The following is a 27,286-nucleotide window of genomic DNA, read 5'->3' on the forward strand; positions in this document are numbered from 1 at the left end:
TCCTTCCCATTATTTATGGTACTGTGTACTGAGGAGAGGAAAGTAGGGAGGCTTAGGCTATTTTTGTGGACTTCAGTTCTATGCTTCCAGAAAGATGTGGATCCAGTTCGTTGTTGACCATAACTCAAGGATGGGAATAAAAGTTTGTTTTTATTAGAAATGATTGTTAGGCAGTAGTGAACCCTTTCCCTCGTCTACAGGTAGTACCAGTCCATAAATTATTTTCTCTTAATACTTCCTCCTAGTTTGTCAAAAAAGTTTTTTAATTAGAAAACTAACTTGTGGTAGTTGCATAAAGGTGATACAATGGTTTTGTCTCTTTTATTACCTCCTTTCGGTCTTTTTCATGAGGTATTTGTATGTGTGAATTGTTAAAGCTTAGAGAAAATTGGTCTTGAATCTGTCTTAGAAATTTTGTCATGAATCTCAAAGGACAATGCATCTCCAAGAGTCACCGCTACCCCCATGTTTGGACCTCAGCTTTCTAGGATCTGTTTCTTAATTTTTTTTTTTTTCTAAAGTCATCAGCATACACAAAGTTAATTAATAAAGCCTTTTTTTAAAAAAAAAAAAAGGTTTTAAGACAGAGTCTCACTATGTTCCTCTTGGTAGAGTGCCGTCACAGCTTACAGCAACCTCAAACTCTTGGGCTTCAGAGATTCTCTTGCCTCAGCCTCCCAAGTAGCTGGGACTACAGGTGCCCACCACAATGTCCTGCTGTTATTTTGGTGTAGTTGTCGTTGTTTAGCAGGTACTGGCTGGGTTCGAACCCAGCAGCCCCAGTGCATGTGGCTCGCGCCCTAACCACTGAGCTACAGGCACTGAGCAAAAAAAGATTAAGTTATAATTTACATAACATAAAGTGTAATTCATTCAATTTGATTATTTTTGTTAAATCTACATAGTTGGGCAGGCAACACCTTGATTTCATTTTAGAACATTTTTATCATCCCCGAAAGATAACTTGTGCCCATCTAGGCTTACCTTTGGCATGGCTCCAAGAGACCTAGTCACATTCCTGTTTCTGAGGTCTTCTTCCCTACTTCATGCTAGCAAAATCCATTCCCGGAGAACTCTGCTCCCAGAAAACAAAAGCCAAGGAAACAAATTTGTTGCCAGTCGTATAACTCTCCTCAAAGGCAGGGTGGCATTTAGTTGTGAGTTCATTCTCAGGAGGGGAATAAAATCCTAGCAGGAATCATAGCACACATCAACATACAAATGATTTTTCCTGCCTCAGTAGGATTAGGTGGACTTATTGGGCAACCACTGACTCCATTGAGTGTGATCTAAAGGGAAGCAAATGAGATTTCTTCTTTGATCAAAGCTCTAGCTTTTAGCCTATCTCATTGCTAATTAGATTTATAAGCAAACAAGTTACACAAGCCAGAAAGGCAGGCTGGTAAGCATATTTGATTAGCATGAAAGATTATTCTTTTCTATTAGTATTCTATTGGAGTTGAGCGCTTCCCATGTGCTATGCACTCTATTAAATGTTAGTAATGTGCTGAACAGGACATTGAGCTTCTGTATGTTTTCTGGAGGATATGCTTTAATTACCTGGTTGATTTGGCTAGCCTTTAATCTTTAGAGGGAGTTTCTAGTTTTCCTAATAGTCTGAGATAATTTTTTTTTTTTTTTTGTAGAGACAGAGTCTCACTGTACCGCCCTTGGGTAGAGTGCGGTGGCGTCACACGGCTCACAGCAACCTCTAACTCTTGGGCTTACGCAATTCTCTTGCCTCAGGCTCCCGAGCAGCTGGGACTACAGGCGCCCGCCACAACGCCTGGCTATTTTTTTGTTGCAGTTTGGCCGGGGCTGGGTTTGAACCCGCCACCCTCGGCGTATGGGGCCGGCGCCCTACTCACTGAGCCACAGGCGCCGCCCAATTTTTATCTTAAATGTATTAGGTTCCATGTATATTTAACCTCAGTTTTGATTGTTGTATTTAAATAATCTTGTTTTCCACCTCAATAGCAGTGTTTTTGGTTGCTGCAAATTTAAATGGCTGGGTAAATAGTTCAAGCAAGTGTACCATAACTTTACTTAGCACATACTTACTTGTAAAACATTTAGGTTAATTCTAGTTTCCTTTTAAATTGTTACATTGTACTGTGGTAAACATATTTGTGCATACAGCTTTTCCCATATTTTGGAGTATAATCTGAAAATTTATCAGAATATTTAAAGATTAGGGTTTTTTTTACATTGTTAATAAGATCCACCTAATTAGTCTTAGATGAACATTTGCCATCATGGAAAGCAGTAAGGATATTTGGATTTTTAGATCATTTTTGTATTTGACTTCATTTTATAAATGCCCATACTTGGATGTTGTTTTTACTTATTCAGTTTGATTATTTTTGTTAAATCAGCTAGATTTAATTGTCCTTCATCTTGTATGCTTATTTACATATAACTAGGCGGCTAATTTACCCAGCATAACTGAGACTTCCAAGTGCACGCCACAGGCAGGCCGGTTGTTAGCTCTTGCCTAAAATCTATGAAGTTAAACCCAATATGTCCCTTGGAGCCATGCCAAAGGTAGACCAAGAGGAGTAAGGGCTTGTTAGAGGTGACACAAAGCCCCTTACTCCCTATCTAATGTTTTGTTTTCCTCTTTTATATTAGGTTGTTTTGAGCGCTTCTGACCACTTGGTATACTGCTAGAAATAGAACTTTTTTTTTTTTTTTTGGCAAATCATATGGCAGTTTTGGAGATGGCTGTTTGAGTGCCTTATTTAATTCTAGCCTAGAGGTTACGTATCTGTACATTTTCTCTCTTTTCTGAGAAAAATGTGTATGAATGAAGGAAGTTACCTTCTTTTAAAAGCAGTTTTAAAAGAAATAAGTTCTGGGACAATGTCTGATCCTAAATCATATATTGTTTTTAGTGCAATAACTATTAGTAATTACTATACTCTCAAAAAGATTAAATTGTTGCTTACCATGTTTGTGCATTTTTGTCCAAATTTATGAGGGAAAAATAAAGATACACATTGTACCTGGGTAATACTAATTATGTATCTATATAAATGTTTTTAATTTATTTATGCTTGTAACAAGAACGATATCCTTATGCAAAATAATGCCCTCAAAAATGGTTATTTTGTTGAACTTGACAACAAAAGCAATTTCATTCTTCATACTTTTTAGGCAAGAGCTAGCAATCTAGCTGAGTTTTTACAAAAATTATTGGAAAAACCCTTGGGAAGATTTTTTTTTTCCTGGAAAGTTTGGGCCCCAAGCACGTGTGTGCATGCATTCTACATGGCAAAATACGGTATATTGTTACCAAAACAGAGAAAGGCCAATTTAAATAAAAGGTTTCCTAAAATAGTAGAGTGATGTTTAAAAGGTTAAACTGTTTTCTGTAAACTTTAGTCTTGTGAAACGGTGCTTTTCTCAGTTGTACTAAGTGAATTAGTCACCTGGTTATATGTAAATAAACATCAAAAATGAGATGTTCTGAGAGTTGGAGATATGGTCTCAGGTATGTTTCTTTGGCAGGACTTTTCAAATACAGGCTGCAGCCTGATGGAGGGCTGAAGTTACCAAATCTTTATAATGCTTAACAGTTGCCAGGCTAGAGAAAAATAGAATTGTATCAATTTTCAGGTGTAGTACAACCTCAGTAGTTTTAACTGTGGGAGAAGTTAAACAGTTTACAGGAAATAATTATTTTATAATAAAATAGCTTTTAAATACACCTTGTGGAATAATTGATGGTTACTGATCAAACTAGATTATAAAGAAGAATGTTACTTTTAAAGCACGAGGTGATTTAGTGGGTTGAATATGAATCTTAGAATCTGATAGACTTGGGTTCAGATTTATGGTTTTGGTGTTTCTGAGATGTTTGACTTTAAGCTGGTCAGTTAAACCCGACATGCAGTGTGTAAAGATGGGGAGAGTCCAGTTCAGTTTCCGGCACGATGTTAGCTGTAACTACTGAGGGTTTAGAAACTGCTATATTACTTAAATAAAGATCAAATTAATAAAGCAAAATACTGGAAAATAAACTTTCCTTAGTTGTGATAGAATAATTTTTATTCTATTTATATGCATGTTCATTGTATTAGTTTTCTATTTTGTGTGACAGATTACCACAAATCTATTAGCTCACAATCTTCAGGGATCAAGTCCTGTTAGGGGTTAGCTGTTGGACCCTCTCTGCAGGTGTGATTTCATCAGAGGCTTCCTGTCCTCTTCTCACTAGTTGTTGGTTGTGGTCGTGAGTCTGAGGTCCTCTATTTTCTTACTAGCTGTTAACTGGTGTCCTCTCTCAGCTCCTAGAGGCTGAGAGAGGTTCCTGCCTCTGAGGCTCCTGCCACATGGCTGCCCTCACAATGCAGCAGTTTAGTCTGAAGGATTGGTAGGAGATTATCTTATCAGGAAGGACTCAGTTCTTTTTTAAAGAGCTTTCTCTGGTTAAGTTTAGGCCCACTCAGGATAATCTCCTCAGTGGAGGTTATTTAATTTAAATTCACCTGACTTGGGATCTTAATTACATACGAACTTCTCTCTCCCCTTTGTCATATGATTTAACCTAATCATCGGAATGAAATCCATTGCATTCATATTCATATTCTTGCCTACACAAAGGGAGTGGTTATAACAGGAAGTGTACACCCCGAGGTGTCCGTCTTAGGGGGCACCTAAATAGGTAGTCTGTGTACCACACACATGCACACAAATAAAATCTTTGCGTGTGATTTTATCTTACCCTGTTGGAACACCTGGTTTTGATCAAGTCCACCTTTCATTTTGCCCCAGACTTTTTCTTTTCTTTCGTCTTTCCCTTTCCCCTTTACTTTTTCCTTTTCTTTTTCATCTCCCTTTCCCTTTCCAAGACAAGGTCTCACTGTCACCTGGGCTAGTGTGCAGTGGCATCATCCTAGCTCACTAGAACCATGAAGAACTCCCTCAGCTTTCTTTTTTTTTTTGAGACAAAGTCTCACTTTGTTGCCCCTGGTTGAGTGCTGTGGCGTCATAGCTTACAGCAACCTCAGACTCTTGGGCTCAAGTGATTTTCTTGCCTCAGCCTCCTGAGTAGCTGGAACTATACAGGTGCCTGCCACAATGCCTGGCTTTTTGTTTGTTTGTTTGTTTTAAGAAAGGGTTGTCTCGCTCTGGCTCAGGCTGGTCTCAAACTCGTGAGCTCAGGCTGTTCACTCACCTCAGCCTCCCAGAGTGCCGGGATTACAGACATGAGCCAATCGTGCCTGGCCCCACTCCTGAGTAGCTGGGACTACAGGCATACCCCACCATATCCAACTTAAGTTTTTCTTTTCTTTCTGTCTCACTCCATCGCCCTTGGTAGAGTGCTGTGACATCCCAGCTCACAGCTATCTCCAACTCCTGGGCTTAGGCGATTCTCCTGCCTCAGCCTCCCCAGTAGGTGGGACTACAGGCACCCGCCTATATTTTTGTTGCAGTTTGGTGGGGGCTGGGTTGGAACCCACCACCCTCGGTATATGGGGCCGATGCCCTTAACCACTGAGCAGGCGCCACCCACATTATTGCATCTTTAAATGGTGTTGAACTCCTGGTAGCAAGCAACCCTCCCACCTCAGCCTCCTAAAGGAATAGGATTGTGGGCGTGAGCCTCCGTGCTGGGTTTTCCTAGACTTACTTTAACTACAGGATTTGAATATAGCTTTTCTCCATTGTATTTGTCTTTTCTTTTTTATAGACAAATGAAACTTATGACCAAAGGAAACTAATTTGAATAGGAGAGGATATGTTTGAAAATTGTGGCCCTAGAAACCAGGATTGCCAATTTTTTATTTACATATGATCAAAATCTTAAGATTTTAAAAATTTAAGATTTCAAAAAAATAAAGGAGAGAAACCTGACCTTGATTTGTTTTTCCAGCTAGCTACTTGTACTTGCAATTGGTAAGACTGCTTTGGGCATGATATTTGAAGGCAGATAGCCTTATTAAACTCTCTACAAAGGTTATTTACTGTGCAGATTAAAAGCATAAGAGAACTACAAAAAGATTATTAAACCTACATAAAAGAGCAGACTTTCTTTTTTTTTTTTTTTCTTTTTTTTGAGACAGAGCCTCAAGCTGTCGCCCTGGGTAGAGTGCTGTGACATCACAGCTCACAGCAACCTCCAGCTCCTGGGCTCAAGCGATTCTCCTGCCTCAGCCTCCCAAGTGGCTGGGACTACAGGCATCTGCCACAATGCTCAGCTATTTTTTGTCTGCAGCCGTCATTGTTCTTTGGCAGGCCTGGGCTGCATTCGAACCCGCCAGCTCCAGGTGTATGTGGCTGGTGCCTTAGCTGCTTGAGCCAGAACAGACTATTTCAAGAAAGCATTGCTGGGTGGTGCCTGTGGCTCAAAGGAGTAGGTCGCTGGCCCCGTATGCTGGAGGTAGCGGGTTCAAACCCAGCCCCGGCCAAAAATTGCAAAAAAAAAAAAAATAATAAAACCAGAAAGCATTGCTTTTAAAGTGGTAAAAGCACTCCTTAGACTGAGTAAGGGGTTAGGATTGTGAAATGAAGTATTTTCTTACTCTCCAGATAAACCAGGGCTCCTACCTCTGTTCTAATTTTTGCCTGTTTTATGGCATTTAAATATTATACTGTATTTGGTTGTTTGCTTCTAGTTTTTTTTTTTTTTTGAATTAGAATAAATTACTTGAGGGTGGCATGCATGTTTTATCTTTGGCTTGTAGGAGGCAATCAGTAAATATTCCTTGATTTAGCAATGCATACTTCTTTATAGTGGTAAAGGATATTAGCACATTCATGTTTGTAGTATAGAAATAAGCTTTAGCTTATGTCCAAAACATTTTGTTGAAAACTAACAGATTCTAAGGTTCTTGTCCTCTAATGTTTTGCTTTTTACTCTGAGGAGGGTCTATTTTTTTTTTTGTAGAGACAGGGTCTCACTTTATGGCCCTCCGTAGAGTGCCGTGGCCTCACACAGCTCACAGCAACCTCCAACTCCTGGGCTTAAGCGATTCTCTTGCCTCAGCCTCCCGAGTAGCTGGGACTACAGGCGCCCGCCACAACGCCCGGCTATTTTTCGGTTTGCAGTTCAGCCGGGGCCGGGTTTTGAACCCACCACCCTCGGTATATGGGGCCGGTGCCTTACCGACTGAGCCACAGGCGCCACCCTTTTTTTTTTTTTTTAAGACAGGATCTCAAGCTATTGCCCTAGGTAGAGTGCTATGGCATCATAGCTCGCAGCAACCTCTAACTCGGGCTCAAGCTATTCTCTTGCCTCTGTTTTTCTATTTTTTAGTAGAGATGGGGGTCCCGCTTTTGCTCAGGCTGGTCTCAAACTCATGAGCTCAAGCAATTCACCTACCTCGGCCTCCCAGAGTGCTAGAATTACAGATGGGAGCCACCGTGTCTGGACTCCGAGGAAGGTCTTGGGAAATATTTTTACTCTTACCAGTGAGCATGGTTCTCTTTGCCAGGTTTATGGCAAATAGGAAACAAGATATTATGAAGAGGTTAAGAAAGGGTATTACAGCAGGGATGTTAATACATGATTTATCTGTGCTTTCCTTTCTGGCTATTTCATTACTGTTCAGTCATAATGGACATTTTGCAGTTTCCTGACTACATTGCTGCCCTTTTTGCCAGTTATCACTCCTTACCGCCTAATGTTTACCATTATCATAGTACCTATTTTGCAGTTATTTATTTTTGTTGCTTTTTTATAGCCTCACTTTTCATCATCCTCATCATTGTTACTATTATTTATAGTACTTTGAGTTGCTGTTTTAAGCATAGACTTTTTGAAGGTAGAAAAAAATACCACAGATGCCTTTTTGGTTTGGTGCCTGTCACCCAGTAGTCACTTAAATGTATGACTGAGTGAATAAATGAGGCAATGAAATTTTAAAAACAAGATCATGTTAAAGCATAAGATTTTTTTCCCTAGGGACAAGTAGGCCCACAAACCTTAATCCCAGAAGAGAATTCATTGTCACAACACAGTGGGATAATGGATGTTTATGATTTTTAAAATGCTATAGATTAAGCATGCTTACATAGGAATTAAAGAGGATTAACCTACAATCAGTTCAAGCTTTTCAAACGTGTAGTCATTTTCTTTTGGGTTTATGATCTTTGCTTTTATTCCTTAAGGAGGTTGCTAGATTTGTATTGAATAGAGCTGAGGTCGCCATAGTCAAATGTATAGTCACTATTTATGTGCTATACAGTCATACATGTGATCGCTGTAAAAGTTTTGCCACAGATGTTAGCAAGTCTCTCATCTTCCTTTGCGTGATCATTTGGAAGAGCAATTAAAAAACAGAATGAGGAAAAAATAATCTTAGTCCAGGCAAATATTTATCATTCTGTACTTAAGATACATGATTTTACCTTGGGTTTGCTTAACATGAAATCTTTCCTTTAGTATTTAAGAATTACCCCAACAGAAAAGCTATCAGTAGGTATTTGGGAAATAGGAAGGACTTGGCATTCTTGAGCTGTGCTGTTTTGCCTCAAGTTGTTAAGACCCATTGCCAGAGGCAGACTTTGCCATCCTTATGTTTTGATGTTTAAAATTAATTTTTAATTTTTTTCCAGTCTCTGCAAACCGAATCATCCAATACCTAGAAAATCCAGACTATCCTTTGTAGGCATGACTCTCCACATTGGTGCGGCTAGCCATGAACTATCCTTTTCTTCTCCCTCTTTTTCCCAGATATCTCCCGGGGCCAATTCAGCACCTCTACCTGGCCATCCTAACAAGGTGATTTGTGAAAGGGTGAGACTTCAGAGCCTGTTCCCTCTCCTCCCAAGTGATCAGAACACTACCGTTCAAGAGGATGCTCACTTCAAAGCTTTCTTCCAGGTTCTTATATATTTACCCTTTCCCTACATAGGGCTAAAAGTCACAGATGCATTCTAGGGTATTTCTAGGAAGGCTTGAAACAAAATTTGCAGTATCTTCTTATTTTCTGTTGTTTGTGGGAATAAGTATTCTTCTTAAAGGCCTTCTTTAACTTTTGCAGCCAGCTTTTCTGACAAATGTTTTTGTCTTCTCTTGAGCTACTGTTAATTATTGTGACTACTTAATATTCTTATTTTTTGTTCTTTTTTGGTCTTAATCATTTGTATGAGTAAAAGATGCTATAGAATATATGAAGTTGTATAGGGAAGAAAAAATGGAAGCATTTAAGATACTTCTTAGAGTCACTACTTATTTGCTTGGCCCTCAGAGTCTGATAGTATGTATATTTCTGAGAGAGAAAATGATTACTTGCCTTATGTCTTTTGCTATCTGTGGTATAAATTTTTTGTGATATAGATTTTTTTTAAATATTAAGAAGTAAGGTGTAAGTGGATTAAAATTATCATTAAGTTATTAACAGGATTTTTGGAATTTGCCTACATAAATCATTGGCTACCAAACTTTCAATTGTGTACTTAAAGAAACATTTTAGTAATGGAAGTCAGTATCACTGTTACCACAAAAGAAGTTGGGGTAGCGTTGTGGTCCAACATGTATAAACCTGAGATAGGAAAATAGTTGATAATCAGGGCTGGGACCTTATTTATTTTTGAGACAGAGTCTCACTTTGTTGCCCTCAGTAGAGTGCTGTGGCATCATATAGCTCATGGCAACTTCAAACTCTTGGGCTCAAGTGATTCTCTGTCTCAGCCTCCTTAGTAGCTGGGACTACAAGGTGCCTGCCACAACATCTGGCTACTTTTTAGAGAATTTGCTCAGGCTGGTCTTGAACCTGTGAGTTCAGGCAATCCATCTGCCTCAGCCTCCACAGTGCTAGGATTACAGGTGTGAGCCACCATGCAGGGCCAGGACTTTGAGATGAAAAAGGCTTGCTCTCTGTGAGAGTGACAGGTTGGAGCCTGAAATTAGTTTTGAAAGGGAATGCATGTGACACATGAAGTTGGAGATGTGAACTTTCTGGAGGTAGCTATACAGGTGATCTAGGGCTCTTCAGTCTGGTATTCCTTGTGGGAATTTGTGCCAAATTCTCTGCTTTGCATCTGTTAACTTTGTTTTTTTTTTTTGGTAGAGACAGAGTTTCACTTTATTGCCCTTGGTAGAGTGCCATGGCGTCACACGGCTCACAGCAACCTCCAACTCCTGGGCTTAGGCGATTCTCCTGCCTCAGCCTCCCGAGTAGCTGGGACTACAGGCGCCCGCCACAATGCCTGGCTATTTTTTTGTTGCAGTTTGGTGGGGGCTGGGTTTGAACCCACCACCCTCGGCATATGGGGCTGGCGCCCTACTCACTGAGCCGCAGGCACCGCCATGTTAACTTTGTTTTTAACCCTCACAATACGCTAGTCATGAGTGGTTTTTTAGAGGAGGAAAAGAGGCTCAGAAAGAGGCTCAGAAAAGCTCACTGACATTGCTCAATTGCTTATCCAGTTATTAGCAGAGCAGGGACTCAAGTCCAGCTTTCACCATATGTTGTTTGCTGTAAATACATATAAAAGGTAGAAATTGACAATAATACCCTGTGCTGCCAACAGTAAAGTCTTTTTGATACTTTGAGTCTTCAGACTTTAACTCAACATTAACTTTAATTTAAACTCACAGTGGCCGCCAAATGTAATGGATTCAAACTCATGTTTTGAAAGTGAAACAAAGTTAGAGCTGATTACACTTGGTTGTTACAGAAAAGTGAAAGATATTATTGTTAAATTTGTATTTATGATCCTGATTTAATTTAAACCTTACTTTCCTCTAGCTTTAGAATAAGGACATCAATGAACTTTGCTCCCAGGGGAGACTAGAGGTTTTCTTTGCCTAGCCACTGTTGTACATGAAGCAAAATAGATGTTTCTCACAACCCCTCTGAGATACTGATGCCTTCAACTAATTCAGATGCCAAAAATGTGTGTAATTTGTTTCAGTTGTGCTTCTCATCTTTAAACTTAGTTATCACGTGAAAAGAAAACCCATCCAGCTATCTCCTTTCCTTACTTACTAAGTTAATGTCTTAATATATTATGCCTTTTTATTCTTGGCTTTCCCTAAAGTACCTAACCTCCCAACTCTTTGTACTTTACATTCCCTTTGGAATAATCTATTTTAAACAGTTTGACCTACCTCTTCAATTTTTTTCTTAAAGCACCCTCTCTGCTTCCTAATCTTAGATATAGCTCCTCTCCTTTCTGAAAACATCACTTCTCCTGCAAACTTCTCTACTTGTAAAGAAGTTATTGATTCCTTGCCTTACCCCACCCCATACACACACACCCTGAGGAAAGAGTTGGTGTGTGGCAAGCCAGTGTGGTGGTCATAGAGGAGAAAGTGTTGATATTCTCCTGGATCCGTATTACTGTTTCTGACCAATACATACTTTATTTTTTTAATCATAAATTATCTCATATATGCAAATTACAGAGTATAAAGCAGACCATGTATAATAATTAAATACCATCCAACTTAAGAAATCAACTATCACCAGTACTTTTTTTTGAGACAGTTCCACTATGTCGTCCTCAGTAGAGTGCTGTCGTGTCACAGCTCACAGCAACCTCAAACTCTTGAGCTTACGCGATTGTCTTGCCTCAGCCTCCCAAGTAGCTGGGACTATAAACGCTTGCCACAACACCTGGCTATTTTTTGGTTGCAGTTGTCATTGTTGTTTGGCAGGCCCAGGTTGGGTTCAAACTCACAAACTTTCTCTGTATGTGGCTGGCGCCATAACCACTGTGCTATGGGTGCCCAGCCTCAATTCACCAATACTTTTAAAGCCCTTATATGACCCTCTATATTATATCCACCTGCTATGCCCTACCTGTGCTTTAGGTAAATGTCTGTGTTCAGTATCCCTTTGCTTTTATGTATGGTATTACCACATAAAATATCCCTTGATACTATAGTTTTTAATTTTGATAGCTTCTAAATTTAAATAGTATCATATTTGTGTACCTTTTTCTTGAGATTGATCTGTATTAATGCATATGGCTGTGTGGTTCATTAATTTTGCTGCTTTTAGTATTCTATTATGAATATACTATAGTTTATCCCCTTTCTTGAGATTGAGATTTGGGGTAGTTTCCTGTTCATTATTACTGTTACAAGCACTGCTGCCATGAATATTCTTGTATGTGTATCCTGGTAACATTTGGTTGGTATTTTAATGTTTCTGTAAAAGGAATGTATAAATGTAGGCATATTTATATCTCTAGAATAACCTATATTTAAAATTAGACCCTTTAAGTACCTCCTACAATATGTGTAAAATTAAAGTATAATTAACATGGAATAAAAATTCACCCTTTCAATATATAGGTTTGTGAGTGTTGACAAATGCATAAAGAGAGGTGGAACCACCAACACAATCAAGTATAGAACAGTTATATCACCCCTTAAAACTATCATGTTTCTTTGCCTGTATCTTAAAAGTTTTTTAATTAAAACCTCAGCGGCTAGGGCACCAGCCGTACACTGGAGCTGGCAGGTTCGAATCCAGCCTGGGCCTGCCAAACAACAATTGATAACTCCAACCAAAAAATAGCCAGACCTTGTGGCAGGTGCCTGTAGTCCCAGCTACTTGGGAGGCTGAGGCAAAAGAATTGCTTAAGCCCAAGAGTGTGAGATTGCTGTGACCTGTGACACCACTGCACTCTACCCCAGGTGACAGCTTGAGACTCTGTCTCAAAAAAAAAAAAAAAGGGCAGTTTCTTTACTATCAATAGATTCAAAATTCATAAGGAAGATTATTTACAGGGAAAAAAATTTTCCCAAAATTGGAGGGGAAAATATACCATAAGAGATGGCAAATCGTGTTAGAAAAAAATAGCTCTTTGTCAGTGACCTTCATGTTGGTAAATCTAGTGGATATTTTTCACCCTTCATCTCTTTCATGACCTCTCCATTGCATCCTTGAAACTCCCTCGTCAACCAACTACTCAACATTAAATGTTGGATTTCTCAGGGTTCGTTATTGAGGACAATTTTGTTCATGCCTACAGCTTCATTGACCTACAACCTATTTGTATACCCAAACTCATCAATTTATATTCCTTACTGTCTGAGCTCAGCTGTTTATGTAGTTAACAGGGGTCCTCAAACTTTTTAAACTACTGTCCCTCAGACCGTTGGAGGGCCAGACTATAGTTTAAAAAAAAAACTATGACAGGGTGGCGCCTGTGGCTCAGTGAGTAGGGCGCCGGCCCCATATGCCGAGGGTGGTGGGTTCAAACCCAGTCCCGGCCAAACTGCAACAAAAAAATAGCTGGGCGTTGTGGCGGGCGCCTGTAGTCCCAGCTACTTGGGAGGCTGAGGCAAGAGAATCACGTAAGCCCAAGAGTTAGAGGTTGCTGTGAGCCGTGTGACGCCACAGCACTCTACCGAGGGCGGTACAGTGAGACTCTGTCTCTACAAAAAAAAAAAAAAAAAAACTATGAACAAATTCTTATGCACACTGCACATATCTTATTTTGAAGTAAAAAAACAAAACGGGAACAAACACAATCACACCACCTCATGTGGCCCGCGGGCCGTAGTTTGGGGACCCCTGGTACATCCTTCAGGTGGTTATCGCAAAAGCTCTCTTGATTTTAGGTTGTTCTTATTGTCTCCTCTGTTTTCACTGGTTTTATGCGTATGCTTTAAAGTTTTCATTTTAACCATAATGTTTATAGCTTAAAATTATTATAGTTACACAGATACATAATGAATAAAATCTAGTACTCTGGTACAACTACAGTGATTGAAAATAGTGCAATTGTGGGCAGCGCCTATGGCTCAGTGGGTAGGGTGCCAGCCCCATATACTGAGGGTGGTGGGTTCGAACCTGGCCCCAGCCAAACTGCAACAAAAAATAGCCGGGCATTGTGGCAGGCGCCTGTAGTTGCAGCTACTCAGGATACTGAGGCAAGAGAATCACCTAAGCCCAGGAGTTGGAATGCCACAGCACTCTACTGAGGGCGATAAAGTGAGACTCCATGTCAAAAAAAAAGAAAGAAAAAGAAAATAGTGCAATTGTAGCATCAAATTTAATTAGTTTGTGTGAGCCAGTGATATTAAAAATTGGGAAAAATCTAACATCACTCATCTTTTGCTTAAAAACTAGCAAAACTCTCTGAGACTTACGGTGCCCTTCCAAAGCTCATATGTCCTAGTGGATTAGCAGTTACAGCCAGTGGTAGTAATATCGATATTTTTATAAAATGTTGGATCCTGTTAATTATGATGGGATTGCAATATGCTATACCATTAGACACTTCTTTTCTAAGCACTCACTGCCTCTAAAACCATTGTTTTCTTTGGGCTTTCATGAAAAAACCACAAACTTGGATTATATCTGAAAGTAAAATTCTTATTTTGTTTATTTTGTTTCTGCATGTTTATGGTGACTTTTGAAAACACAACATCAAAGCCTCTTCCCCCCCATAAGTAAAATAACATTCTAGGAAGATAATATTTGTCTGGTTGAGAGATTGAATTTTTTTATGAAATCTTCTAAGCTGTGTAATATCAGAGCTATACATCAAAAATGATATATTGGGCGGCGCCTGTGGCTCAGTAAATAACATTTATAACAATAAATAACATAAGTAAAATAACATTCTAGGAAGATAATATTTGTCTGGTTGAGAGATTGAATTTTTTTATGAAATCTTCTAAGCTGTGTAATATCAGAGCTATACATCAAAAATGATATATTGGGTGGCGCCTGTGGCTCAGTGGGTAGGGTGCTGGCCCCACATACCAAGGGTGGCGGGTTTGAACTGCAAAAAATAAAAACCGGGTGTTCTGGCGGGCGCCTGTATGTAGTCCCAGCTACTTGAGAGGCTGAGGCAAGAGAATCGCCTAAGCCCAGGAGTTGGAGGTTGCTGTGAGCTGTGAAGCCACAGTATTCTACCGAGGGTGATAAAGTGAGACTCTGTCTCTTAAAAAAAAAAAATAAAAAAAAAGAAGATATATTGTGTAGTTATTGACAATAAATTCACTGAACTATCTTAAGTTTCAGTTTCACTTAATAGAAACTCATTTTACATATATCTGAACATAGTTTAAAGATTTCAGTTTGTGGAGAATTAAATGAGGTAATGTTTAGAGATCATTTTATAAACTATATTGTGATCCAAATATAAAATTATTAATTTTCTCCTTTCCCATGCCTATGTCCATCCATTGTAAAACAGAAAATGATCTTGTCTTGGCTATTAATAGTACGTTGCCTATATAGAGTATGATAGTGTTCTAAGTGTTTTTATCTTTGTTTAAAATAAATGAAATTCAGTGAGAGTTTGCTATCAGGGGCCATTTGCATTTAACTTTTCTTTTTCCCTTAATTGTGAATGAGACCACATTTTTGGTACATATAGTTAAAGCAAGTAGAGAAAGTCTGGAGTTTCAAGGAGAATTGAGGCTTCTTAAATCATACTGTGCTGCTTTATAAGGCCTTCTGAAAATGATTGGAAAGGATCAGGTTGTTAGGGGATTTCATTCCCTTACTCTTTACTGCTTTAGAAAGGAAATCTTTAGGACTCAACTAATGGTTACTGAAGTCAGAGGCACATTTTGGTCACTGCTTTTGTAGAACTTGGAATTTTTTTCTGTTTTGGGAGAAAGTTTGGCACAAGGTCTCCTGTCATCTTCTAGACTTCCTGGTATGTGTGAGACCTGAGATCTATGTACATTACATATAATTTGGTTTTTTAGCATTTAATAACTTCTGACTTGGTTTTGTGGAGTCATGGAATGCATTCTTACGTCTGTCTGCAGGATTGATTGTAATTCTAATAATGATATTTTGGTTATAGAGATGATTTGGTGTTGACAGAGGTGTAATCCTAGACTTATTAGATATAAGGCTAAATATAAAATCTACCATCTTTCTTTTTTATTCCCTTCATTCCCTCCCTTACCTCCTTTTACTCCATCTCCTTCCTTAAATTTGTATTGGTGTTCTGTACTGTAATACCTATACAATATTCTGTACCAGTAAAAACAGTACTTGTTCTTATTTGAACAAGATGAGTTAACATCATGTGGCTTTAGGTTGTCAACATCTGGTACTTCGAAAAGTCAGCCCACTGGCACAGAATGAATAAGGAAGGGAGGGAAAGAACTTCTCCCCCTGAGAATTAAAAACAAAAATTTTAAATAATTTATTATTAGAGCTCTCCACCAAGGAGAGTTAAATATGAGTGCCCATAGCTCAGTGGTTGGGGCGCTGGCCACATGCTCCGGGGCTGGTGGGTTTGAACCTGGCCCAGCCTGCTAAAGAACAGTGACAACTACGACAACAACAAAGAGTAGCCACTGTCTTGGTACCTGTAGCTCAGCAGCTAGGGCGCCAGCCATATACACTGGAGCTGCTGGGTTTGAATCCAGCTTGGGCCTGCCAAACAACAATGACAACTGCAACCAAAAACTAGTGGGTCGTTGTGGTGTGCGCCTGTAGTCCCAGCTACTTGGGAGGCTGAGGCAAGAAAATCACTTAAGCTCAAGAGTTTGAGGTTGCTGTGAGCTGTGATGCCATGGCACTTTACCCAAGGCAACATAGTGAGACTCTGTCTCAAAAATAATAATTATTATTATTAGGTACTTTTCCCAAGAGAGTCCCTTATCTCTTAGTTCATTTGTTCTCGAAGTGTTCCTGGATCAGCAGCATAAAGCATCACCTGGGATAATGGTAGAAATGCCACTTCGGGTACCCAGTCCCAACTTTCTGAGTTAAAGACTGGGGAGCAGGGCCAACAATCTAAGGTTTCAGAGGGAAGCAAAAGTTTGAGGACCACTGGTGTAGGTAATGGGAGTATGCTTCCTGAGTCACCTTTGTCTTTACCGCTCTCAAGAGTGCCTAGGAATAGCATAGCTCTGGACTAGTTTTCAAATTAATTTCTAAGGTTTGGGTTCACAGGCAGCATGGGTAGTGAAAATTTGTTTTTCATTTTTGAGACAGTCTCTGATACCCAGTCTAGAGTGCCATGGTGTCAGCTTCGCTCACGGCAACCTCAAACTCCTGGGTTCAAACAATCCTCTTCTTCCTATAAGTGCTTGTCATAATACGTGGCTAATTTTTGTATTTTTAGTAGAGACAGGGTCTTGCTCTTGCTCAGGCTGGTCCTGAACTCCTGAGTTCAAACGATCCACCTGCCTTGGCCTGCCAGAGTGCTAGGATTATAGTTGTGAGCCACTGCCTGGCAAAAGAACATCTGTGGTGAAAATTTGAATCTCAGTTTGGTATAAAGAATGAAGTTGAGTTTGAATTCTCAGAGGAGAAACTCCTCCACTTAACAGTTCAGATGGTCTTGTTTCCTTGCTGACTCTATGCCAGTGGGATGACTTTTTCTAATTTTCCATTTTACAGTAAGTGATTACTTTGGACATTTTGTCTTTATCTAGAGGTCTTGGTAGTAAGTTCTTATGAATTTGTTCCTTCTAAGAGCATCAAAAATACAGATGTAGTTTCCAGTTTTCCTCTCTAAGTCCCTTCCCCCCCCCCGAGTTCAGCAGTACTAAGAGTATGTTATGTTTAAGCCATTATGTTTAGATATGTATTATGATTTTTCATGTTTAACTCATGATTTTGTCCACAGTTACTTTGGCAAAGTTTTGTATTTTCTTTTCTTTCTTTTTTTTGTAGAGACAGAGTCTCACTTTGTTGCCCTCAGTAAAGTGCTGTGGTGTCACACTGCTCACAGCAACCTCCAACTCCTGGGCTTAGGCGATTCTTTTGCCTCAGCCTCCCAAGTAGCTGGAACTACAGGTGCCGCCAAACGCCCGGCTATTTTTTTGTTGCAGTTCTGCTGGGGCTGGGTTTGAACTCATCCACAGTATATGGGGCCGGCACCCTACCCACTGAGCCACAGGTGCCGCCCTTTAGCAAAGTTTTGTAATACTTATGTTCTATTCTGTAACTGCAGCAGTGAACTTTTCATGCCTTGGCCTGATTTTAATTCTTGAAAACCAATTAAACGCTTGATCTTGTGTTAGGAATATCCCTATATTATTTGTTACAGACAAAGAGCACGTTTGGCCCATGGAGAAGGAAATGTAATCTTCTGAGTACCCATTCCACTCAAAGAAAAGAATGCTTTAGATGATAAGGTCAGATGGATTTGCATTTCTCTTCGATTTTCCTGGATCAGTTACCTTTTGTATGACAGAAGAGCCATGTGCTTACATTTTATTAATAACATCTACCTTCTCAGTCATGTATTTTTATTTTAATTTTTGTATACTTTTTTGGAGATGAGGTCTTGCTCTGTTACTCAGGCTGGAGTGCAAGTGGTGTGATTATAGCTCACCATAACCTTGAACTCTTGGGTTCAAGTTATCCCCCTGCCTCAGCCTACTAAATAGCTCAGACTATAGTGCATGCCACCATGGCTGGCTAATTAAAAAAAACTTTTTAGGTAAGAGTCTTGCTGTGTTATCCAGACTAGTCTTGAACTCCTGGCTTCAAGTGATCCTTGGCCTCTCAAAGTGCAGGGATTACAGATATGAACCAGTATGTCCTACCTTCAGCCATGTGTTTTGAATCTACTTTATTCATTGGGGCATTTTTTTGAATCTACTTTATTAATTTTAGGTCATATTTTTTGGAACCCTCTAACTTGTTTTAAATTGGAATGATTACTTTTCAGATTTGCTACATTGCCATTCTTGAGATTTCATTTCATTGCACTTTTGAGTTACTTCTGTTTATTGGAGAGTGTGTGTGTGTTTTAGTATTTTTAGTATCTGAAATAATAAAGAGGGAGCACACCTAAAATCAAGCGAAATTTTTTGTTGTGTGAGGAGCAACTTTGAGTCTTTATACATTTGGCAAAGGTCTTCATTTTTGCCCTCACTCTAGTTCAGGGGTCCTCAAACCTTTTGAAAAAGGGGGCCAGTTCACTGTCCCTCAGACTGTTGGAGGGCCGGACTATAGTTTAAAAAAAAACAAAACTATGAACAAATTCCTATGTAGACTGCACATATTTTGAAGTAAAAAAACAAAACAAGAACAAATACAATCACACCGCCTCATATGGCCTGCGGGCCGCAGTTTGAGGACCCCTGCCTAGTTAATGGTTTGATCAGAGTAAAATTCTAGAGGTTCAGTGTTACTTTTCACTCAGAGCACTTTTAGCATCATTTTTTGCTACCGGAACTCTGATACTCATCTAATTCTTATTTCTTTATAGGCTACTACCTCTTTTCTGAGATTTCTTTGGAGTTTGTTAAAATACTAAAATTTACGAATGTGATGAGACCACATTGCACATAGTAAACTGCTTTTTAATGTGTTCCTGTCTTAATTATCCATCGTGGTTTACTATTACTTTAAAAAAAAAAAAAAAGGCTTATTGCCAGAGAGCTAACGATGCTCACCTACCCTCATCACTTCCTGTTCTGTTATCTCTCTTTCTCACCAGTGTGAACCCATCACAGCAGAAAGAAGAAGAAATGGGGAACTTTTCTCAGCCACCTATACTTACCTCTGTTTACTCTTGAAAGTAATTCACGCATTGTAAAATATGAGCAGCTGTTAACCAACAATTTGAACATCACTGATGAAAATATGTAAAAGTTTATAGCGTAAGGGCTTTCTCAGGTCCTTTGACCTTTACCATGTGGATCTGCAGCACTCTGCATTTTAGGCCTCCAATTTCTAGAGTTTGAAGTTTCCTGTCTTAGTTTACATTAGGCTTTCCATTATCGTATACATATGAAAGCTAATGATCATGATTGGTTACTAATATTTTGTTCTTTTAAATCAAAAGAAATCAGTGTTAATCAAATCTGTTTCACTAGCTGTGGAGATAACCTCTTCTTGGTGCTTATGTGTACATGTACGTATCTGATGTTCATGTATAAGTTTATCAGTTCCTGGTTCTACCTTTTATTTTTTTTTTTTCCGTTTTGAAATAGTCTCAAGCTGTCGCCCTGGGTAGAATAAAATTTTTTGGCATCATAAAATTTTTTGTAGAGACAATCAAGGTCTTGCTCAGCTCCTCAGGGTGATCTCGAACTCCTGGGCTTAAGTGATCCTCTCACTTCAGTCGCCCAAAGTTCTGAGGTTACAGGCATGCGCCTCTGTGTTCAGCCTAACGCTACACCCTTTTATATAAGGGACTTGAGTTTCTGCAAATTTGGGTATCTTGGGAGTCAGGTATCCTAAAAACCAGCCCTCCTGCCTCAATACCAAGTGACTACTTTACCATTAAATCTGGGGAGATAATAAGTTAGTGTGGTGTTAGGGAGGGTGACAGCAGCATGCTTTTGTATTTGAATTATATTATTTCTTAAATGTAGAAGGAAATAGATGTTTTTGGAATAGCTCTGCTGAATAATTTGGGACAATCAAATTAACCATTTAGCAATTTGCTTTTCTCCATTCAGTTTAAAATCTAACACAGAAGTATATAGCCCTGTTTACTGTTTTGCTAATGTTTTACCATGTTTTTTGTGTTAACAGCAGGTACTGTTTTGGAATCAAAAAAGTATTCTAATACCCAGGTAATTAGAACTTGCAGGAATAGATTGGACGAAGGAGAAGTTCTATTAGAGAATATATAACCTTATCAAATTTTCAATTGATTTATAATTTTCACAGTTTTCTTGAGATTAATTTAAGAAATTGAGTTGTGGGGAACCCTAGAAAGTTTATAATGTAATTAAGTGATCATATTAATTTTATAGGTAGTAAGTCCATGCTGGGTCCCTTGAAAACTTGACAGGTACTTAAAGTGCTATGATAATCTAGTTATGAACTGATTGATAATCCATTGGTTATTACTTAATTTGTAACCTTAATCCATGTAACTTTTCTTAGAGAAAATAAATGTAATGGCCTAAACAGCAAGAATAAGGAGAGGAGAGGAAGTCCTACTCAAATTATACTGCCTCCTAAACTGACCTCTTAGCTGCTTAAAAGAATAACATAACTGACAGGAGATCATAATAGATGTTGTTACCTCATGTTTTGTGATGAGTTTTAAAAATAAAGTTCATTTTTCATTTGATATTTATTATACATCTCCCTTCTTACCCCCACCCCATAATTTTTTATAAAGATTTTTAATTTGGGTTGATAGCCTATATATGAATTCTTTTGCCTGCTTTACATTTTAGGTTTAAAATATTTAAATACTTATGTATATGCAGTAATGTGAAATCCTTTAAAGGTCTTATTCAGTTGATCCATATTGTTACATTGACAGAGTGAAGACAGTCCAAGTCCCAAGAGACAGCGCCTCTCTCATTCAGTCTTTGATTATACATCAGCATCACCAGCTCCCTCACCACCAATGCGACCATGGGAGATGACATCAAATAGGCAGCCCCCTTCAGTTCGACCAAGCCAACATCACTTCTCAGGGGAACGATGCAACACACCTGCACGCAACAGAAGAAGGTTAGTTGATTTCTTGAATTCTTTTTTTTTTTTTTTCTTTTTTTGTAGAGACAGAGTCTTACTTTATGGCCCTCGGTAGAGTGCCGTGGCCTCACACAGCTCACAGCAACCTCCAACTCCTGGGCTTAAGCGATTCTCTTGCCTCAGCCTCCCGAGTAGCTGGGACTACAGGCGCCCGCCATAACGCCCGGCTATTTTTTGGTTGCAGTTTGGCCGGGGCCAGGTTTGAACCCGCCACCCTCGGTATATGGGGCCGGTGCCTTACCGACTGAGCTACAGGCGCCGCCCCTCTTTTTTTTTTTTTATTGAGACAGAGCCTCAAGCTATCGCCCTTGGTAGAGTGCCATGACATTACAGCTCATAGCAACCTCCAGCTCCTGGGCTTAAGCGATTCTCTTGCCTCTCAGCCTCCCAAGTAGCTGGGACTACAGGCGCCCATCACAACACCTGGCCTTTTTTTTTTTGGTTATAGTCGTTGTTTGTCAGGCCCGGGCTGGATTTGAACCCGCCAGCTCTGGTGAATGTGGCTGGCACCTTAGCTGCTTGAGCTATGGGCACCGAGCCAGTTTGTGAATTCTTTTCAACACCGGAAGGCATTTTTCTCTTGGCATTTCATAAATATATCAATATATCAACATATATACACACATTCACACATAGAATAACAACGTATATTGTTTAGTTGACTGCTCTAGGTCATAATAGTTCATTTAGCTTGTAACTGACAGGTGAAGAAATTGAAAGAGCCTAAAGTGATTTAAAGTATATAGCTGCCTTATGGCTTGAATTTTTATGTGCCTGTCTGCCGTCCTCATTACTGGGAAATATTTTTCGTAGTTTATAATGTGGAAATCTTAGTTGTAAGTTATCTCTTTACTCCATTCATGTTCCTTTTGCACCTTCTAAGGAAATTAGGAACCTAATTATTTTTCTTATGGAACTATAGAATCTGTAATATGAAAAAATGACCGAAAGTGAATCAGCTTTCAGGCCTCTCTTCTCTGGAATTTGGCCTTTGCCTTTCCTTCCTAGGAGAATGCCTTTGTTCCTGAGTTTCTGCTCTTGAGTGGTTGCCCAAGGTCATATTTCTTACTTCAAGAATATAATGTATCCTTAGGGCAAGATGCCTGTTCGTATGTTCAGGATGTTGATAATCTAAGGAATAGTAATGATCTTGAGTTGGGAATGTTAGTTATGGATCAAATGTTTGTGTCTTTTTTCCCCCTCTCCTACCCCGTTAATATGCTGAAGTCATAACTCTTACTATTGTTGTATTTGAAGACACGGCCTCTGAAAGTAATTAAGGTTTAAACAAGGTCATAAGGGTGGGGCTCTTACCCAACAGAGTTAGTATCCTTTCAAGAAGAATGGTCATGGGCGAACTCAATGTCCACTATGGGAAGATGCAGTAAGAAGGTGGTCATCTCTAAGCTGGGAAGAGATCCGTTTTCCAAAAGCCCAAAGGTGCTGCTACTATCTCAATGTCAGACTTCTAGTTCCCAGATCTCTGAGAAAATAAGTTTCTGTTTAGGCCACCCATTCTGTGATGTTTTGTTCTAGTGGAGTAATACAAAAGGGATCTTAAAACTGCCATTCTTTGTTCCAAGTTAGACAACATCAACTTGTGTCTGAGCTTTTTTTCTGTTGAGATAAGCCTTTTACATTACCCAGTACTTTATTAACCAATTATGTGGGAATGTTTAAGTAAAGCAATGTATGGCTGTCAGATAAATTATGTTGTAGCTGTTAAATGTAATAAAGGTGTTTCAAAGTTATAGCCCAACTACCTGCTGTAATCTTTTCTTATTTTTTAGTGAATCGTATCATACATTCAGAAAAACATGTAAAAATGTACTGTTAAAATAACAGCAAATATATGTACCCAACACCTGGGATAGTGTTATTAATTCTCCAAAAGCCCCTCTGGTATTATCATTTCCCTTCCTTCTTCCTGGAAAGTAACCTTGTCTTGCAGTTAGTCATCACTCCCTTGTTCATTACAGTTTTTAATACCTGTGAATGTATTCTGAAACAGTATGATTTTGGTTTTTGCCTATTTTCACTTAAATGTATTCTTTGGCTTTGTTTAATGTTGATTCATTTATTTTTACTATGATATAATTTTGCTTAGTTTCTTACTATAAAGATTACTATTGGGAACCTTTATGTGCATACATGTACGAAAGTTTCACTAGGATATAAACCTAGGAATAGAATAGGTCATAGGAAATGCCTTAGGCCAGGATGGGAATGTCAGAAATTAGAAATATCTGTTTATAGATGATAATAACAAGTTGTTTAGTTTTGTTATTAAGAGACACATCTCCATCTGTTGCCAGGCTGTAGTGTATTGATGTGATCATAGCACTCTGTAGCCTAAAATTTCTGGGCTCACGCAGTCCTGTTTTCAGCCTTCAGAGTAGCTGGGACTGTGGGTACATTCTGCCACACCCAGCTAACTTCAAAATTTTTTTTGAGACAAGGTCTTGCTGTGTTGCCTATGCTGGTTCTAAACTCTTGGCCTCAAGCTATCCTCCTGCCTGTCAACATGCTGGAAGTAATGGCTTGAGCTATGGCGCCTAGCCGCTATACAGTGAGAAGCAGTGTGCTCTTTATTTGTAACAATGTGAGAGAGATGTGGAGAACATTTACCATCCAGAAAACTGGCTGTACTGGTTTGTTTGGTTCAGCAGTGTATCTTGTTCCTTATTCTATTCTCACTTACTACTTAATGTAGGGTAGATACAAGCTTAGTTGCCAGATCTTGCAAAAGCAGGTTATGACAGGCACATGTAATTTTTTTTTATTTGTCCAGCCCCCAAAAGGTGTGTCACACACTGTGACCCCCCACTCTCAATTTTAAACAATAATCTAACAAGATTTCAGATACAAAGTAAAGCACAAAATCAAGAAATTTTTTTTTTTTTTTTTTTGGCCGGGGCTGGGTTTGAACCTGCCACCTCCAGCATATGGGACCGGCGCCCTACTCCTTGAGCCACAGGTGCCGCCCCAAAATCAAGAAATTATTAAACATAGAAGAAAACCAACAAACTGAAAGAGGGGCACTAAATGCAATAAAACAAACAAATTCAATAAACAGGATTATAACAAAAGAACTTTGGGGAGCTGAGGTGGGTGGATCACCTGAGCACAGGAGTTTGAGAGCAGCTCTTGTGAGACCCCCATCTCTACTAAAAAAATAATAACAATACAAAAAAACTAGCTGGGTTTTGTAGTGGGCACCTCTAGTCCCAGTTAATTGGGAAGCTGAGGCAAGAGGATTGCTGGAGCCCAGGAATTTGAAGTTGCTGTGAGCTGTCTCCCAAAAAAAAAAAAAAAAGAAGAAGAAGAAGAATTTGAAGAAACAGTATAACAAGATAAAATTTAGAATAAGAGATACAAGAGTGATAATTGCATGTAAAAATTAACTATAAATGTTAGTGGATAAACCAAATGGTATAATAGGCAGAAAAGGCGAGTTTCTGGAGGATCAGGTAGAGGAAATTTTTCAGAATATAGTATAAAATGGCAAAATGTGGAAAAGTAAAGAGTATTACAGACACAGCCATCAGTTTTAGGTATGTCTAGTAACATTTCCAGAAGGCAGTAAGACTAAGTTTTGAAAAGTCTTAGTGAAATTTTAGCCCAGAGAACAGACACCAAGGATAAATAAAAATTCACAAACATCTCAAGGGAGAAAATACTATCCACAAAGTAGTGGGAACCAAATCAATGACAAGCTTCTTAACATTGGATATAAGAAAGTAGTGAAATAAATCTTCAAAGTCATGACAAACTTGTTTTTTATTTTGAACTTTGCCAGTTGACTGATTTAGTATAAAGTCAAAATGTAAAACATTTGCAAACATTCAGACTCAGAAACTTAGCCATTAAGAGATCCCTCTAGGCTGGGCCCAGTGGCTCACATCTGTAATCCTAGCACTCTGGGAGGCCAGTGCAAGAAGATCAACTTGAGCTCAGGAGTTCAAGACCAGACTGAGCAAGAGTGAGATCCCATCTCTACTAAAACAGAAAAAAACTAACCAGGTGTTGTGGTGGATACCTGTATTCCCAACTACTTGGGAAGCTGAGGCAGAAGGATTGCTTGAACCTAGGAGTTTGAGGTTGCTGTGAGCAGTGATGCCATGGCACTCTAGCCTGGGTTACAGATTGAGATTCTGTCTCAAAAAATAAAAAAGATCATCTGTGGAAGGATCCAATCGTGGATTAAAAATACATTATTGCCTGGATATGGAACTGGTAGATGTGGAGGGGCTGACTTGTGGTATCCTTAATCCTACAGGGTCAACTGTGTGAGGTGAGTATGGATTTTGATGTCCATGTCAGGGGCTTCTGGAACCACCAATCCACCACATATACCAATTGTATTATTAGATACAGTTATATATCCAGAAAGCAGAATAATAAATGTAAGAAGTAGGGTTCAAGACCATTGGTTAATAAAGAAAAAAAAACATACTACTAAGTTTGAATAACAGTCTGTTGCTTACAAAAGAAAGAAATCCAGATAAAGGTCTGAACGTGAAATGGGGACAGAAGAGAGAGAAGTAAATTCCCTTTCCCAGGAATGCTGATTAGATGATTTTGGGGAAGTATAATTATTTGTTGGAAAATTAAAGACTAATCATGAGAGTAGAATGTATAACTCATTTAAATACATAAACAACATAAATAGAAACAAACATAGTCCAACAAACAGCAGAAAAGCAAGACCAGCACAAAATCCATACTTTGTGCTATGTACCTAAGACAGAATGACAAAGTATATATGTATCACTGGTAAAAATATTTCAGCTGAAAGAAATATTTCTCTTTTATCACTAATTCTTACTTTTAAAGAATTCCCAGTAATTTGACTTCTCAAATGCTCTACCACAAAGGCACATAAAATAGATTTAATGAAAGACAACATAGATGTAGGGCTCAAAAATCATGAAGGGTCTTAAGTGCCAGCATGAGACTAGATCTTATTTTATGATTAGTTCAAGAGCTTTGAAATTATTTTTGAGTGGGAAAGTGAGGATAAGTGGCAACAGTTGAGAGAAAATAACATTAAAAGGTTTTTTAGGTTCGTGTATGGGTTGGGTTTTTTTAAGAAAAATGAGTGATCTGGGCAGTGCCTGTGGCTCAAGGAGTAGGGCGCTGGTCCCATATGCCGGAGGTGGTGGGTTCAAACCCAGCCCCGGCCAAAAAAACCACAAAAAAAGAAAAATGAGTGATCTAAGTGTATGTATTCCATTTTGATTTTAAGGTGCACATTATTCTATATTGACATCTGATAAAAAATGGTATATGATGGTTTATTTGGCAATTCTTTTTAGTAATAAGATAATTCTTTAAAATATTTGTTTAGATAAATATTATATGTACATGTACATGAGTTGGTACACATAGATATATATCTTAATTCTTCTGCCAAAGGGCTTAGAAACGTTGACTTACTAGTAACAATGAGCACAACTGGCCCCTATCTTGACTTCTAAATACCAATCAGTAGTTAAAGAAACAAGGACTTTTTGTGCAACTGGTTAATTCCAGGGCTGGAAATAGGGAAACTACAAAATGAGCCTGGAGCAGATTGTGGTGGCAGGTATGTTTCCAAACTTTTGAGCACTTCCTTAATTGAAAGACCACCAGAACCAAGATGAAAGTGTTCCCATTGGAGTAATTCAAAAAAATAAAATGATAGCATGGATTATAATCCAAAAAATATAAAATAAATATCCTTGAGGTCATATTGATTGTAATGAACTGAGTGAGTAAATAAAGTAACAGTTCTTTCTTATAGAAAAATTCCAGTTAATAAATGTAGAAAAACTGAGAGAAAGAAAACCTCCACTAACAAAGTAGTGAGTGCAACAGACCCAACCATGCATGATAAAATTTTTAGTGAAACTTAAGGCAGAAGCAAGATATTTTCATGGTCTCAAAATATCTCTTCT

At 38.8% G+C, this 27,286-nt stretch overlaps 1 protein-coding gene across 4 annotated transcripts in view; it reads left to right on the forward strand.

Moving 5' to 3' along the window:
* The window catches only part of RNF38 (ring finger protein 38), a 159,714-nt gene that overhangs the window by 86,898 nt on the left and 45,530 nt on the right, over positions 1-27,286 (forward strand). For 2 of the 4 annotated variants that reach the window (XM_053568815.1, XM_053568804.1), the window contains exons 3-4: positions 8,681-8,830; positions 21,130-21,323. In XM_053568815.1, the coding sequence (XP_053424790.1) occupies positions 8,681-8,830; positions 21,130-21,323 (344 nt within the window). The remainder of the gene's footprint in view (positions 1-8,680; positions 8,831-21,129; positions 21,324-27,286) is intronic. The other 2 variants (XM_053568825.1, XM_053568833.1) reach the window with 2 other exon arrangements.

This window comes from Nycticebus coucang, chromosome 2 (assembly GCF_027406575.1).
Source record: "Nycticebus coucang isolate mNycCou1 chromosome 2, mNycCou1.pri, whole genome shotgun sequence".
NCBI classification, from domain to species: domain Eukaryota; kingdom Metazoa; phylum Chordata; class Mammalia; order Primates; family Lorisidae; genus Nycticebus; species Nycticebus coucang.